The 16,397-nt window shown below is 48.8% G+C and overlaps 1 protein-coding gene across 1 annotated transcript; it reads left to right on the top strand.

Annotated features, from left to right (window-relative positions):
* The first annotated feature begins 10,961 nt into the window (after window positions 1-10,961).
* Window positions 10,962-16,095, top strand: Ghrl (ghrelin and obestatin prepropeptide). Its single transcript, XM_063225255.1, has 4 exons — window positions 10,962-11,615; window positions 11,744-11,860; window positions 15,697-15,805; window positions 15,961-16,095. The coding sequence occupies exons 1-4, from the start codon at window positions 11,316-11,318 to the stop codon at window positions 15,978-15,980; spliced, it is 546 nt and encodes a 181-aa protein (XP_063081325.1). The 5' UTR covers window positions 10,962-11,315; the 3' UTR covers window positions 15,981-16,095.
* The last annotated feature ends 302 nt before the right edge of the window (window positions 16,096-16,397 follow it).

Below are 16,397 nucleotides of genomic sequence, written 5' to 3'. Positions count from 1 at the left end.
ACCTACTAGACATCCAGTATGAGTTCATATTGTGTAAAACTGAAGACTGAATTTTAGAAGTACAGGAGTCAAGATTCAAATATATTTATTGAACGAAAGAAAGCTCCCGTCTGAGAGAGAGACAAAAGGGGTCCCAGGTGGGTTGCCAAGGACCCTGTTTTTTCTAGGAATTTTATAGAGCAAAATAATGAGGTGAGGCAGATCTGAAGTGGAAGGAAGAATGGGAACTTGTAAAGTGGGCATAAGGTGGGACAGAATGATGACCAGCCATGAGTTAGTTACTCAAGTAAAACTGATTAAGTCAGGGACAAATGGGGAAGCAAGTCACAAAGAAGCAGGCATGTGTACGGAGCAGTGACTCTCTGTGGAGGGTTGGGATGGGGACTCCTGGCTTCTTCAAGGAGGTCCAAACCTACTTGGGGTGTGGATGCATGTGTTTTGTTTTGTCGTGAGAGCTGGCCCACAGCAGAAGGTGTCTGTCTCTCCCAAGGTCACAAGACATCTGGTCCTTTGTGTCAGCTCCCTCAAGGGCTTAGCCTTGTGCCTAATAACACAATTAGCCATGATCAGAAAGAAAAAAAAGAACTACATCAAGGCATATAATAGTCCATATTCCAAAAATTCAACACAAGACTATTAAAAGCTATTAGAGAAAATAAACAAATCACCTATAAAGGAAAGCTCATCACAATCACAGCAGACTTCTCAACACAAACGCGTAAGGAGAGCTTGTAATGGAATATTTCATTCCCTAAAAGAAAACAACCCAGATTGATGTACCCCTCAAAACTATCTTTCAGAATTGAGCAGAAATAAAATACTTCCATGATAAAGAACACCTAAAGAAATTCATGACCACTGACCAACAAAGACATTATAGAAAGATATAACAAGAACTACAACTCCATGAACCCCAACAGAAGGAGTCCACCAGGAAAGGCAAGTAGTTAAGTGGGGGAAACCAACAACAGGAAAATACAGCAGGGATAAGTAAATATATATCAGTTATAATCATCAATGTAAATGGTCTCAACTCACCAATCAAAAGAAACAGACTGGAGCCAGGGATATAGCTCAGCAGTAGAAGCACCTGCCTGGCAAGCACACGGTCCTGAGTTCAATTACTGTACAAAAAAAAAAAGAAGGAAAGAAACAGTCTGAGGCTGGAGATACATCAGTGGCACAGCACCTGCCTGGCAAGTGCAAGGTTATACGACTGATCCCCCAAGGTTATAAGATTACAAGAAAAGGGATGGGGGAGGTGGACAGGGGATGCAGCTCAGCAGCACCAGTGCCTGCCTGGCAAGTGCAAGGTCGTGAGTTCACTCCCCGGTTCCCCTCCCCTGCAAAAAGGAAACAGCAGGAGGAACCAAGTAAGAAGCAAGATTCAACAATATGCTGCACACAAGAAACACATTTAATTCACAAACAAATTCACAGGTTTAAAGTCAAAGGATGGAAAACGATACTCCATGCCTCAGGAACCCAGCAAAAGCAGAGGTAGCTATTCTATTTGCAGATAGTAAATTTCAACCCAACACTGATTAAGAGACCAAGAAGGTCACTATGTCTTTGTGAAGGGAACAATTCAAAAGGTGATAATCATAAATATACATGCACCAAATACCAGCACACAAAACTATATATAAAAATATGTTATATATACAAAAATATGTTTTCCTTATCAAAATGCCAACATCATTTTTCATAAAAATTAACATTGCTTTTTTTTTTTTGTTATCAGGAATCGAACTCATGACCTTGCATCTGCCTGGTGCTTATGTCACTGAGCTAAATCCCCAGCCCAACATTCTGATTCTTAACATTTCGTGCGTGTGTGTGTGTGTGTGTGTGTGTGTGTTTGAAACAGGGTCTCTCTATGCAGTTCAGGCAGGCCTTGAGCTCACTTTGGAGCCCAAGCTGGTTTCGAACTCCCAACGATCCTCCTGCCTCAGCCTCCCAAGTGCTGGGATTACAGGTGTGAGCCACTATGTCCGGCATGATTCTTACATTTCTGTAGAAATACAAAAGACTCAGAACAGTCTAAACAACTTTGGTAAAGGAACAAAATTAGAGCTCCACCTTCCCTAATCCCATGACATCACAAAGTTACACCAATCATGAAACATGGCATTGATATCAAAATAGACAAACCACCAAGGTACCAATATGAAGTCCCAAAATAGATACCCACATAACAGACAGTTGATGTCTGGCAAAGATACAAAAGCAATTAAGTGGAGAAAGGACTGTACCTTCCATAAATGTACTGGAACAACTGGATATCCACATGCAAAAATCCAAACTTTGTAACTTTCTTAAGACATCCATCAACTCAAAGTGGCCCACAGTGGGTTAGTTAAAGAAAGGCAGGTGTGACCTGAGTCATTGCTTTGGCTGAGCATTCTCTCTGGGACAAAAAGACTGGGCCAAAAAAAAAAAATTCCCACTAGGGCTGGGGATTTAGCTCAGCAGCATAAGTGCCTGCCTTGCAAGCAAGCAGTAGTGAGTTCAATCCCCGGTACTGATTAAAAAAAAAAAAAAAAAAAAAAAAACTGGGACAAGGTGAGGAAGGGAAGGCAGAACCGACAGAGGTGTTCAGTGAACAGAGGTGTTCAGTGAAGGGAGGCATTGAATTTGCTTCTGAACAGGCCATGTGCAGGACAAAGCAGGCCATTACACCGCTTCTTTCTTTCTTTTTTTTAACTATCTTAACTGTTTTTTTATATACATATACATACAAATATACATGTCACACTAAGGAAACAATACGATGTTTACACATGTGCTTATTTTTAATAACTATGTGCTCAGGATGCATCTATTTATCCATAAAAATGTCCAGCTTATCATTCTTTATGACTGAACAGTATTCCATTGTATAGAAATACCACAGCTTTATCCATTCCTCAGTTGATGAGCGTTTAGGTTGTTTCCAAGGTCTGGCTATTGTAAACTGTGCTGCTACAAACATGGGTGCACATATGTTGCTGTAGTACAATGTCTTCGGTTCTTTTGGGAAGATACCTCGAAGGGGAATAACTGGGTTGAATGGAACTCCCAATTTTGGTTTTTGAGGAATCTCCACACTGATCTCCACAGTGCTGGCACCAGTCTACTTTCCTACCAACAGTGGAGAAGTGTTCCTTTGTTCCCACAGCCTTGCAGCACTTGTTAACGGTTGATTTCTTAATACTAGCCCTTCTTTCTGGGGTGAAGTGAAATCTCAGTGTTGCTTTAATTTGCATCTCTCAAATGACAAGTGCTGTTGAACATTTTATCATGCATTTATTTGCTGTTCATATTTCTTCATCTGAAAAGTATGTATTCATCTCAGAAGGCATTTTTGGATTGGGTCTTTAAAATATGGGAGGTCCGACTTTTTTGAGTTCTTTATACATTCTCAATAGTAATCCTTTGTCTGAAGAACAACTGGCAAACATTTTCTTCCACATTGGAGGTTGTCTCTTCACTCTGTTGGTGGTTTCTCTTGCTGTGCAAAAAACTTTTCAGTAGGGGCTGGGGCTTTAGCTCAGCGGCATAAGCGCCTGCCTTGCAAGCAGGCAGTCGTGAGTTCTATCCCTGGTACCGATAAAAAGGAAAAAGCCAAAAAAATAAAAAATAAAAAATAAATTTCAGTAGGATGAGATTCCATTTGTTGATTCCTTATGATAAATCCTGTGCAATCTGGGTTTTATCCATAAAATCTTTGCCTACATCAATGTCTTCAAGAGTTTTGCCTACTCTATCTTCCAACAGATTTAATGTTTCTGTTTTAATATTAAGATCATAGGGGCTGGGGATTTAGCTCAGCGGCATAAGCGCCTGCCTTGGAAACAGGCAGTCGTGAGTTCGATCCCTGGTGCCGATAAAAAGACAAAAAAAAAAAAAATTAAGATCATAGATGCAAAAATCCTCAAAAAGATACTGGCAAACAGACTATGGCAAATCATCAATAAGATTTATACTATGATCAAGTAGGATTCATCCCAGGGATGCAAGGATGGTTCAACATACACAAAACAATACACATAATACACCACATTAACAGAGCAAAGGATAAAAACCGCAGGATAAAAACCACATGATCATCTCAGTAGACATAGAAAAAAAGCATTTGACAAAGTCCATTCATTATAATCCTAAGAAATCCTGAGAAAACTGGAATACATGATCTTTTTATCAATCTGACAAGAGCTATCTGTGACAGACCAACAGCCAACATTACGCTAACCATAACACTTACTGAGGCAGAAATGAGAGAAACCATACCTTTCACAATAGCATAAAAAGTATAATAGTTAGGCATCAAGCTAATAAAAACAAATAAAAGACCTTTATATTGAAAACTATGGTACTCTAAAAAAGGAGATCAAAGAGTCTATCAAACAATGAAAGTTATCCCTTGTTTTGGGGGCAGGAAGGGTTCATACAGTGAAAATGGCCATATTCCCTAAACTGTTATACATATTAAATGCAATCTCAACCAAAATACCAATAGTATACCTCACAGGATTAGAGAAAACAATCCTAAAATTCATTTGGAACTAGAAGAAACCTAAAAGAGCAAAAGCAAATCTGGGAAACAAAGGCAACATGGTATTAGCAAAAAACAAACAAATGGATAAGACGACAGACCCAGGATCAGTGAAACGGATCAGGAGATGAAGAAGCAACTTCAAACACACTCAGCTACCTCATCTTTGACAAAGGTGCCAAACACCTTCACTGGAAGAAAGACAGACTCCTTAATAAATGGTGATAGGAAAACTGGCTTTCCACACACCAAAGACTCAAACTAGACTCATGTCTCTCACCATGCATCATACAAAGTGGGCTGGAGATCGACATGTTAAAAGAGAAACACTAAGTCTGCTGGAAGGTATGATAGAATTTTTTTCCTTTTTTTTTTTTTTTTTTGAAACGGGGTCCTGCTATGCAGTTCAGGCTGGCCTCAAACTCACAGTGATCCTCCTGCCTCAGCCTCCCTAGTGCTAAGATTACAAGCAGAGTGCCACCATGCCCAGCTACAGAAGTCTTGAAGACACAGATTATGTAGGCAAAAACTATTAATAAAACCCTGTTCAAACAGGTTGACTCATAGAGTCAACAACTGGGATCTCATCATACTAAAGAGCTTTTGCATAGTAAAAGAAACCAATGCCAGAGTGAAGAGCCAACCTGCAGAATGGGAAAAAGTATTTGCCAGTTGTTCCTCAAAAGGATTAATTCTTTTTTTTTTTTTTTTTCGGGTACCTCACACTTTCCAGGCAGGCACTGGGCCACTGAACTATATCCCTGGCCCTTAATTTCTAAAATAAATAAAGAATTCAGAAAAATAAGGTACCCAAATTTCAAGACCCAATCAAAAAATGGGCCTCTGAGATGAATACACATTTCTCAAATGAAGAAGTACAAACAAACCAAGTGTGGTGGTACACGCCTATAATCCCAGGACTCGGGAGGCTGAGGCAGGAGGATCACTGCAAATTTGCGACCAGTTTGGGCTACAAAGTGAGTTCAAGGCCAGCCTGAACTGCATAGCAAGACCCTGTCTCAAAAAGACAGAAAAGAAAAAAAAAAAGTACAAGCAGCAAATAAATATATGAAAAAATGTTCAGTATCACTGGTCATGCAACAGATGCAAATTAAAACATCACTGAATTTCCATCTCACTTCTGAAAGAATAGTTATCATCAAGAACAAATAACAAATGCCGATAGGGCTGTAGGGAAAAAAAGAGACCCTTCTCCACTGTTGGTAGGAGCACAGACTGGTGCAACCACTGTGAAAATCAGTGAGATTCCTGAAATGAGAGGTTCCATTTCACCTAGTTATTCCCCTTTTGCTATGTTCCCAAAAGAATTAAAAACATTATATCACAGCAATGTATGCATACCCATGTTTATAGTGCAGATTGTAATAGCTAAATCTTGGAAACAGCTCAAATATCCAGCAACAGATGAATGGATAAAGAAGATTAGGGGTTTTCTATACAATGGAGAACTACTTTGCTATAAAGAAGGAAAGGTTTGAGATATTTCTAGCTAAATGGGTGCACCTTGAGACCATACTTTTAAGTGAAATAAATCAGACACACAAGTATAAATACCTCATTCTCTCTCTAGTGTGAGAAACTGAAAAGAGTAAATAAGGATCAAAATGTGTCAAAGATATTAGGCAGCAGGAAGAAAATGTTCAAATGAGAAGGGGAACTAGCAAGGGAGGAGGGGGAAAAGAAGAGAAGGACAAGAAAAAAGAACAGAAGGAAAAAATGGACACGAAGCGTTTGTAAGTAAGGAGGAAAAGAGGGGCTGAAGGGTGGGGTGCAGAAGAGAAGAATGAACGTGACAAGTCAGGCACAAATTCCCTGTGATGAATGTGATCTCTATGTATATCTAAAATGTACCAATAAAATTACTTAAAAAAGAAGTGACTCAAATAAGTAAAAGGCAATATTAAGATGCAAATCATAGGGAAAAATAGAAAGAGCTGACCAACCTATAAAACATCATGAATGATTAAAGAAACACAAATTTAACAAAAATAAAGGACTGGGCAGACAGGAGGAGGGAGGGTGGGGCCGGGACTCGCAGCGCCTGAGTCCAGTCCTTACCGCACACGCAGCTGACTACCAAAACTGCAGAAGTTCTGAAGTACGTGGAGCGCATGCCTGTGAGCCCAGCACTTGGGAGGCAAAGGCAGTAAGATTTCGGGTTCAAGGCCAGCCTCGGCTGCAGAGAAAGAAGCTGCCTGTGAGAAAAAAAAAAAAAAAAAGCAGTTTCTAAGGACGAAGTCACGTGCACACTGGGCGCTGCTCCCGAACACTCGTGCGCCTGCGCGTACAGCTCAGTCGCAGCGCGCATGCGTGGAAGGAGGAAGGCCTAGGTTAGGGTATGTCGAGTTGGTAGTGCCCATTGCTCATCCCAGGTTGGCTCTTCCCCGTGCCACACCAGGTCACGCTGTGGACACAACAGGAAAACACCTGGGAATGAACAACGGCGCTGAGAATGGAGCAAGACACCAATCAGTGCTAAAACCGGGAGACTCATTGTATTGGTCCATCGGTTGGTTGGCTGGTTGGAGACAGGGTCTTGCCACGTAGTTTAGGCTGGGCTTGAACTCACCATGGAGCCCAGGCTGGCTTCAAACTCACGATGATTCTCCTGCCTCAGCCTCCTGACTGCTGAGATTACAGGTAAGCACCACCATGCCTGGCCTCTAGTTTTTTGTATATTTTGAAATTTTACACACACACACGCAAGCACGCACACACTCAGTGAATCTTCGGTATGTTCAAATTTTGTGCTGGGCAGAAAGCAGTGTTTTAAAATCGAAAAAGAATTACCTGAGATACCTTTAAATACAGATTTGGGTGCCCCATCCAGACCGAGAGGATAAGACCTCAAAAGTCTACATTCCACCGCCCCCCCGACTCCCCCCCAGTACTTCCTCAGCATCCCCCAGCCTGTATGGGGCTGTGGCCAGGAGCTGGGCCTCAACAGGCCCCAGAGCCCACAGCCCTTGCTCAGCAGGGACCATCGCAAGGCCCGGGGAGGAAGGGAAGGAAAGAGGTTGGGCAGCCCCACAGAGGGGAATTTAAAACAGCACTGCCCAGTAGGGTGGCTGTGCATGGCTAGGAACCAGGCGGTGCCTGCTCTGACCCAGAAGTACTGGGAGAGTCCAACTGCTGGGCTTCTCAAAGCTCGGGATTTTACCAAGTCAAAAATATTGTTAATAGTATATTTTACTGAACTTTGAAATTTTAAACTGGGCATGGTGGTACAGGTCTGTGGTCCCAGCACTGTAGAGGACAGCACTGTGTTTCTATTGGAAAGTGCTGATCTAGAACTTGCAGAGGAAAAAAAAAAAAAAAAAAACGCCAAAACCACCCAACTCCAAGGGTAAAGCTTCTTTCAGAGCCCCAAATGGCCTCAGTCAGACTGAAGAGTAGCTGAAGTGACTTAAAAAATAAACCAGACACAGTGGTACACATCTGTAATCCCAACTATTTGGGAGGCTGAGGCAGGAAGACTGAAATTTCAAGCACATTCTGGGCAACTCACCAAGACTCTACCTCAAAGTAAAAATGGCTGGGATATAGCTTAGTGGCCAGTGCCCCTAGGTCTGCTCCCCAGCACCATAGAGGGAAGTGTATGGTGAGCCAGCTAATTCTCAGTACACAGGCCATTATAGGGTAAAGGGAACAGAGAACCCATTCTCGGGTAATAGCACATACATCGATGAGCTTGACGGTGACCAGGCCTCTGAAAGAGTTGCTGGCCCAGACCGGACACTGTAACCAGGAAAAGCTGCAGCTAAGTTAGAAAACTCCTGCCTCCCCCCGCCCCCTATAGACTTGACTGTAACCCTATACCCCCTATCCCTAAGAACCTGTGCGCCAATGAAATACCTGTACATCTCTAATGGCCTTAGGGCACTGCCCTAAGCTTAGGCTATTTAGATTCCCCCCGCGCCACGTGTCCGAGAGAGAGATCGCCAGAGAGAGAGATCGCCAGATTCCAGCAGCCAGTGTGCCAGTCTCCTCTCCCTGGGATAACCACGGCCCCGGGTGCAGTGGAGAGGCTGCGCCCGGGGCCAGCGGGGAGGCCTCTCCCCGCATTCCCGAAATAAAGCCACCGCTGCCCACTACTTTTACGGCCGTCCACTCCACTCCTTCCACGGACCTCGACCTCAGACCTCCACTTCTTCCTTCCTCCTCTTCCTCTTCTCTTTCCCTTCTTCTCTCAGACCTAACAGCCTCTGACTGCATTAGGGCAACTCCTCAGGGAACAGCAGGGAAGGGAACCGCCCACCAACAGTGGGCGGAGAAGCCCACCTCACCCAGCCCGCTTGGCTACAGGAAAAGCAGCCACCAGACAAGGCCTGCTCATTATCCAGAATTACACAGCTAGGTCTGCCTTCCTGACTCCCCAGGACTCCCACTCCTTTCCCCTCAGATAGCTGCGAGTGGCCAGTGTGGGCATCTGGGTGCCTCCTTACCCTCCTGCCACCCCCATCCACTCTGAACTCCACAGTACATGCCAAGCTGCCGCTCCAGGTGACCACGCAGCTGTGAGATAACACAGTGCAGTGGTGTTTGCTCCAGGGTATGTATCTAAGGTCTACAGGCAGTTCCTCCTGCCAACGCGACCTCCTGTGTCCCAGCAGCCATGGGGCACCCAGTTCAGGGAGTTCTATTCTGAGAGGGTTGTGAGGGTGTGGCCTGGATAAGGCTCCAGGTCTTTTTGAGAACGCTAAACTTCTCTCCACCATCTCCATCTTGAGGACAGAGGGCTGGGCTCAGGGTCGGGGTCTGGATGTGCCCCAAAGCCTCATGTAGTCGTGAAGCAGCTGAATCTAGTTTGTGACTGATTCATGGTCCAGTGCTGGGATTACAGGTGTGCTACACCCGCCCAAGGTGGTGGCCTACACACAAGGACCAGTCTTCTCTCCGCCCCGCCCCTTTTGCTCTCATTGTGATTGTTTTTGCTGTCTTCTGCCGCCTGGAATTGTTGTCACGAGTCTCCCTGTGGTGGAGCTGACTATGGACTGAAACCTCTGCAAGCCAACCTTTCCTTCCCTAATTCTGCACATCAGGTATTATGTCTCAGCAACGTATCCAACCAAGACAGGTGGTGACAGCTCCCAAGGCTCCTGGTGTGGCGCCTGTTCTGGGATTGAAAACTGGCCATTCTCCAACACAAGTTCCCCATTCTGCTGAGGGGCTCAGCCCACCCAGTCTTGCTTCCAACTGTCCCAAGTCTCTGCCCCACCCCTAGTCCTTCTAGCAGGTCACACAATCATCTGGCAATTGACTCTCTGCACTGTCCCAGCCCACAGCACAGGGAGGACCACCTTCTTGGAATACCATGCCCACGGCAGAGGAGACTTGGATCACAAGAGCACCGTGAGCAGGCCTGGGACACCCTGGGACCTGCACAGCTCTGGGAGAAGCATGGCTCTCTTGTCATTCAGTTCACCTTCTAGTGGAATCAAGGCTCAGCTTCTGGGGCTTTGAGGACTTCCCAACTCTCAGTTAACTCTGCACTTCCATCTTTCCCCTAGCCTCCTTCTACTTGTGGATCAGGCAGATCACAGGAGCACCAAGACCTGACCCAAACCACCCTTTAGCCCTTTCATCATGCCCCACCTTCCTGTGCCAGGCCTGCTCTGCGACCCTCCCCGGCCTGCACACCTCCCCACAGCAGCCCTTCCCGCCTGCAGCCAGCCCAGCACACATCCCCCAGACAGCTCACTTTGCCCTGAGCATCAGTTTGATGCTGCTCTTGAAGTAAGGATCCCAGGCTGCTGACATCTAGAGGAAATGGCAAGGCAGGAGATCCCAAGTGTCAGGGTGTAGGTGACACCAGCCATTACTGTCAGGCGGATTCTTTAGGGTTGAAACACCCTCAATACCCACCCCTTAAACCTTAAGGGATCTGAGATGCAGGCTCCTAAGCACAGAGGATGTCAGTGATGTGACCTGCCTAAGGCAACAGCACAGGAGAATTTGAGCCAGCCCAGGGCCACAAGACTCACCAGACTGATCAGGCACCACCCACAATAGGATCCCTTTGCTGCTGCCAGAAACACAGCTCAGCACAGAGACCTGGGCCCTGGGTTCCAATCCTAATACAGCAAAAATCAGAGCAAAACCCCACAGCAGTGCGTACATGGTAGAACTCACACCTATAATCTTAGCACTCAGGAAGCTGAGGCAGGACAATCAGTACTTCAAGGCCAGGTTACCAAAGGAATTCAAGGCCAGCCTGAACTGCACAGTGAAACTTTGTCTCAGAAAGACAAAAAAGACCAAAATCAGAAAAAAAAAAAATAATAATATCTATGTACTTTGTTAGCAGGGTCAGCTGGGACAGGCACACACACAATGGTACCATGCCAACCCAGCCATCTCGCAGGTGCCTGACATCCACTGTTGCTTCCTGGGGGGAGGGGGTGTAGTTTCCAGGGAATGTGTGTCAGCCTAAGGCAGCTTGACCACCTCGGAGATGGGCCCGCTGGATGAAAGCAAACAGCAGGCTTCCTATATAAGGTCCAAATTGCCCCCGTGCACCAGCCGTGCAGAGTCCAGGTAGGTGCAGAGCTCGGCTCCTTCTGCTTGTGTATGTGTCCACTGCTGACGTGGGAGTGCTGGCCACTCGCGCTTTCCTCTGGGCCTCAGCAGGGACATCTAAACAGGACGGCCCAGGCCAGGCTGGCTGCCCCAATCCCCGTATCCCCTGGGGACCTCGCCGGTTTGGCTCCATGGTCCCTCGACTGCACTTCAGCACAGGCTCTCCCAGGCCTGGGAGATGAGTCGGGGCAGACACCCCAGCATCTACCACAGCACTACCCCAGCTCAGCCTTGCTTCCTGCCCGCTAAATCCAGGTCCAGTCCCACGGCCAGCTTCCGCCCACGCCGGCTTGCAGCCCCGCAAAGGGAACTGCAAGCTGCCCGAGTCTCTCTCCTCAGGCCCCTCTGCCTGTCCCCTCTGGTGGAGGCCATGACCTTGGCGGGGACCATCTGCAGCCTGTTGCTCCTCAGCGTGCTTTGGATGGAGCTGGCCATGGCCGGCGCTAGCTTTCGGAGCCCTGAGCATCACAGCGCACAGGTGAGGCCCCAGTTCCGACCATACACAGGCCTTGCACAGGCCACGCACCCCAGCCCGTGCACCGCGGCCATGCAGCTCCACTCTGGGCCGAAAGGCACAGTGGGCTAAAGAAGCCCTCTGCCTCCCAGCAGAGAAAGGAGTCCAGGAAGCTGCCAGCCAAAATACAGCCGCGAGAGCTGGAAGACTGGCCCCGCCCAGAAGGCAGAGGGAAGGCTGACGCGGCACGAGAGGAGCTAGAGACCCAGGTTTGTCCCCGGCAGAGCCAAGGGCGTGGGGTTCGCGGCGGGGGTCAGGGAGATGGGCAAGGAGGCAGCTATGACCGGAGTCCTGTCCACAGGCTACTCAGAAATTATAAACTAGTCCCACCAGCTGAGCTTCGCACAGGATTCCGTGAAGCCTTTGCTCAAGAAAAAAGTATCTAGAAGTAACTTTGCCACAGAGTGCAGTAGTGTAAGGCCCGGAGCCAGGGAGCAGTGGCACTGGCGGCGCCAGGCGGTCTCAGAGGGGCCAGCGGGGGGCCTTGAAGGCCTGAATGCAGGGATGGAGTGCGTGGAGACAGAAATGCACACAGGTGAGCAACAGCAGTCCCCGCCTGTAGACAAAGTGGATCAGGTTTGTTTGGTTCTGGTGTTAGGGACTGAACCTAGGACCTTTATACTGAGCTATAAGCCCTTTTTTGAGACAGGGTCTTGCGGAGCCACTGAAGTGCCAAAGCTGGGTTGAACCTTGAGCTCCTCCTGCCTCAGCCTCCCAGAGGTCTGAGATTATAGGACTGTAACATGACACTGGCTAAGACAGTCTTGCATGGGTCAAGGAAAACCTGCAGAGACAGTGCAAGCATTAGGGATGGCATGGGGCTGTCTGCAACACTTCGCTCGAGGCTCTGGCTCCTAAGAGTTAGGTGGCCACACCTCACTGCAGCTAGGCCAGAACCTGTGGGGTGAACCCAGCAGTGGTGGTCGCCATCACGCTGCACTCAACACAGACAGAAGTCACCAACTGGGAAAGCACAGCTGCCTTGGTGTGGGAGGCTCTGGGCTCTCAGCCAGCCCCATTGGCACTACATAGCCTGGCTCACAGCCCCCCAGGCCCTCTGGAGCTCTTCTAACAACTTCTGCTGCCTCTACTGGTCACTGCAGGGCTCCACTACACCTGCTCTGTGCTGGTCCATTACTCAGGGCGTTCACAGTAAGCTCCATCCCAGCCCTTCTTAATTTTGTTTGTGTGTATTTGAGACAGGGTCTCACTAATGCAGTGCAGGCTGGCCTTGAGCTTACTATGTGGCCCAGGCTGGTCTCAAACTCAGAGATCCTCCTGAGCACTAGGATTATAGATGTGAGCCACCATGCCTGGTCCATCTTGTTAAATATTGAATCAGTCTTTTTTTTTTTTTTTTTTTTTTTTTTGGTACTACAGATTGAACTCAGGACCTTGCACTTATTAGGCAAGGCACTTGTGCCACTGAGCTAAACCCCAGCCCTTGAGTCAGAATCTTGCTAAGCCACTGAACTGCTCAGGCCAGGCTGGAACACAGTGATCCTCCTGCCTTGGCCTCCCAAGGTATTAGATTCCAGGCCTGCAACCCTGTTCCTGGTTCCATGCTGTCTGGAGCTCTTCATAGCAGCTCCCAGCGTCATCACCTCTTCTGCAGGGCATCCCAGGATGAGACAATAGGATCATGTGGCATGGCTTTTCCTAGAACCGTGCATGGGGCAGAGCTGCCCATCTGGAATGCCTGGAGGGGCGAGAGGGAGCACTGCTCACGTGTGGGCAGCTCCTCGAATCTGGGCACTGTGGGGACTGAGGGGGAGGGTCACCTGAGATGGATTGTTTCAAGCCTCTGCAACCACAGCAGATGCCTCCTGTGTGGACGGAGCACCCTCACCCCACACTCCACAGCTCCCTGAACACAGCAGGGCTGTCCTGAGGGTAAGGCTTTCCAGTGTCTCCAGGAGGGGCGGCCAGGCTGACTCTGCCCATCACTCTGGCCCTCCCTGATCTTTGCCATCAGCACTATCACAGAGAAGGCCCGCAGGAGCAGTGCTAGGAGAGGGCAGGCCAGAAGACAGTCCAGCCAGTGCCCATCCTTTCACCTGTGTAGTCTCATGTGCAAGCTGTTTTATCTCTTTTATTTTTGTGGCACTGAGGATCAAACCCAGGGCCTTGCCCAGGCTAGGTAAGTGCTCTACCACTGAGCTACACCTGCCTGCATCTTACTGTTACTGCATGTCATTTAATTTGTACAACACACAAGGTTAGTAGGGATGGTGCTACTAATCCCCTCTGTAGACAGGAAACATCAGTTCAGAGAGGTGAATTAAAGTGCCAGAGGGTGTAGCCAGGGCCCCAGTCAGGACTGACCACAGACCCACTTCCCTGTTCTCTGAAGGAGGAGTCCTGCCTGGCGTCTTTCCTGGTCCCCATCCTTTGCTCTGGTCATGGTCACAGGAAAGGAGCGCCCCAAGGCTGCCCTCTGTAACCCTCTCCAGAGAAGCCTTCCTCCATGATGTGAGTCTTGGTCAACAGACTCCCACCTGGGTGCCCTGTAACCCTCAGGCCCACACAAGGAGACTTCGCCCAGGCAAGGAGTGCGCGCCAGCTCAGGTGGGACAGAGGTCTCAAGCTAAGGCCAGGTATCAAGAAGGTACCTAGCATCCATGGTTACTGGCCCTAGAGAAATAGCCATCTTTGGCCAAAGCCAGTGAGGGGTACCTGGAAGCTGGGGTATAATTGGTAAGGACTGGGCAGGCCACAGCACAGCCTGTCCATCCAGTACCACCAGACTATTCCCATAGTAGCTCCACCTCATCTCAGTCCCCGCTATCTTCCTCAAATCTCCCCCCAGATCACATTCAGAACTCAAATTTTAAGATAAACTCCTTGACCCCCAGCAAACAGATGGACCACAGATGGATCACCTGCATAATCCAGGCTTGCTTGAGGCTATGGAGCATTTCCCATGAGACAGGCTAGTTGCTTCCCAGGGTGACTGGCAAATGACCTGACCACTCCTCACCAGTCTGGGTGGAGAAGAAAAATGGGAATTGTCCAAAGGAATAAGTGCCAGTTGCTTAAAGACACTAATCTGCCCTCCACAACCTTCAGGGTGAATAACACTTTACAAGGGGGCCACATGGCAGTTCCCACGTCAGAACTTCCCAGCCAATCTCCAAGCCTATGCAGTGGGGTCAGGCCAGCCTTGCCTCGAGGAGCACCAAGGTGTGGTGTGGCAGCAGGAATCATATGCAGGCCTGGCTGGCAGGAGTGCAGGCCTGCACCTTGGAGGCTGGGTGGGCCACAGAGGCCTGCTTCCTGGTCCTGGGCCACCAGCCCTCCTGTGCCCACAGGCAGTTTCATAACCTCCCTGGGCTTCACTGTGGGGTCTGGGAGAAGAAGCCAGGATACCAGGCTCCTTTCTGGCACTAAGCTACCTTTGTAGACACATGCAGACACCTGGTCACGACACACTGGCCCCAAGGTGGCCACTGACAGAACAGCTAAAGTCCGGTTCTTGCTCTCTACAAGGGAAGATCTCTGATATGGCCACACACAGAGCTCTCTGCGGTCTCCCCAAAGCTGTGACCTGCAGTGGCCCATCTGAGAGAATGCCTAGAAACCTGAGAAAGGAGATACTACCCCAGAGGAAGGACAGAAGCATAGGCAGAAGAAAGGGCCTAGCTGGAAGCTCCCTGCTAGGAAACCAGCTTCCAGAGCAGCCGAGGGAGGTGGGGAGGCAGGACAATGGGAAGAGGAAGATGGGCAGGGAGAGGACACAGCACCTCCCAGGCTAGCAGCCCGTATGCATACCCCCAAGCCTCCCCTCTAGGTTCAAAAGTCCACTGGCAGTGATTCACTCTCCTGTCTCCCAAAACCAGAAGGGGGAGAAAAACATTCTGGGGGGCTCCACAGTGTTAATCAGAACCCCAGGAAGCTGAGGCTGGAGAATACATGGGAGACTGGACAGTTAGGGAACAGCCAAAGTGGCAAAAGAGCTGCCCACATATACCAGGCACCCCTGCTCCCTCAGAGGGTGTGTCAGTGGGCTGACCTCCGACACCTCCCTTGTCACCCTGTATCCTAGTTCAATGTCCCACTGGATATCGGAGTCAAACTGTCCGGGGCTCAGTACCAGCAGCACAGCCAGGCCCTGGGAAAACTGCTTCAGGCTGTCCTTGGAGAAGAGGCTGAAGGTGAGTCCTCAGCATGAGATCACGAAGGGAGCCACCTGCACGCTGTGAAGTGGGTGGGGTGGCACGTGCCTGCTGCACAGATGAGGGCCCTACCCAAGGCCAAGGCCACTGCGGGGTGGGGCCCTAGAGCTCTGACTGGATCCCTTCCATTCCAGAGGCCCCCGCAGACAAGTGATGCTGCAGGACAGCTGCCTTGTCCCCCCCCCCCACCCCCCAGTGCTTCCACAGCAACTCCTGATACCCTTGTGCTATTTAAGAGGCAAATAAATATCCCAACTGCTTGCCAAACATCCATGCAAGGTGCTGACTCCATCAGGGGGAAGCCTCGCACTGACATCCTGGAGGAGCGCAGGACAGAAGGACTCTGGGTAGGGACAATAGAATGAGGGGAACAAAGGAGGAGACAGACATGCAGCGGAGTGTCCCAGGATCACAACACTGCACCTGGAGCTGAGTAGGAACCAGCAGGTGCTGGATGTGACAGTATCAAAGTCAGCATCCCCTCAAGGCCAGTCCCCAAGACAACATGAACAAGGCGATGTGCGTGCCCAAGAATGAGTCTGAACTTAGCACCCACAGGTGCTCAACAGTG

This window comes from Cavia porcellus, unplaced genomic scaffold (genome assembly GCF_034190915.1).
Source record: "Cavia porcellus strain 051 isolate PalLab524CR breed Dunkin Hartley unplaced genomic scaffold, mCavPor4.1 scaffold_15, whole genome shotgun sequence".
Taxonomy (NCBI): domain Eukaryota; kingdom Metazoa; phylum Chordata; class Mammalia; order Rodentia; family Caviidae; genus Cavia; species Cavia porcellus.
This window is presented reverse-complemented; position numbering and strand designations above follow the sequence as displayed.

Coding starts and splice junctions, on each gene's coding strand:
- Ghrl (XM_063225255.1), top strand. CDS start 11,316: ATGAGTCGGGGCAGACACCCCAGCATCTACCACAGCACTACCCCAGCT. Junction 11,616..11,743: donor CTGAGCATCACAGCGCACAG/GTGAGGCCCCAG, acceptor TCTGCCTCCCAG/CAGAGAAAGGAGTCCAGGAA. Junction 11,861..15,696: donor GAGAGGAGCTAGAGACCCAG/GTTTGTCCCCGG, acceptor CCTGTATCCTAG/TTCAATGTCCCACTGGATAT.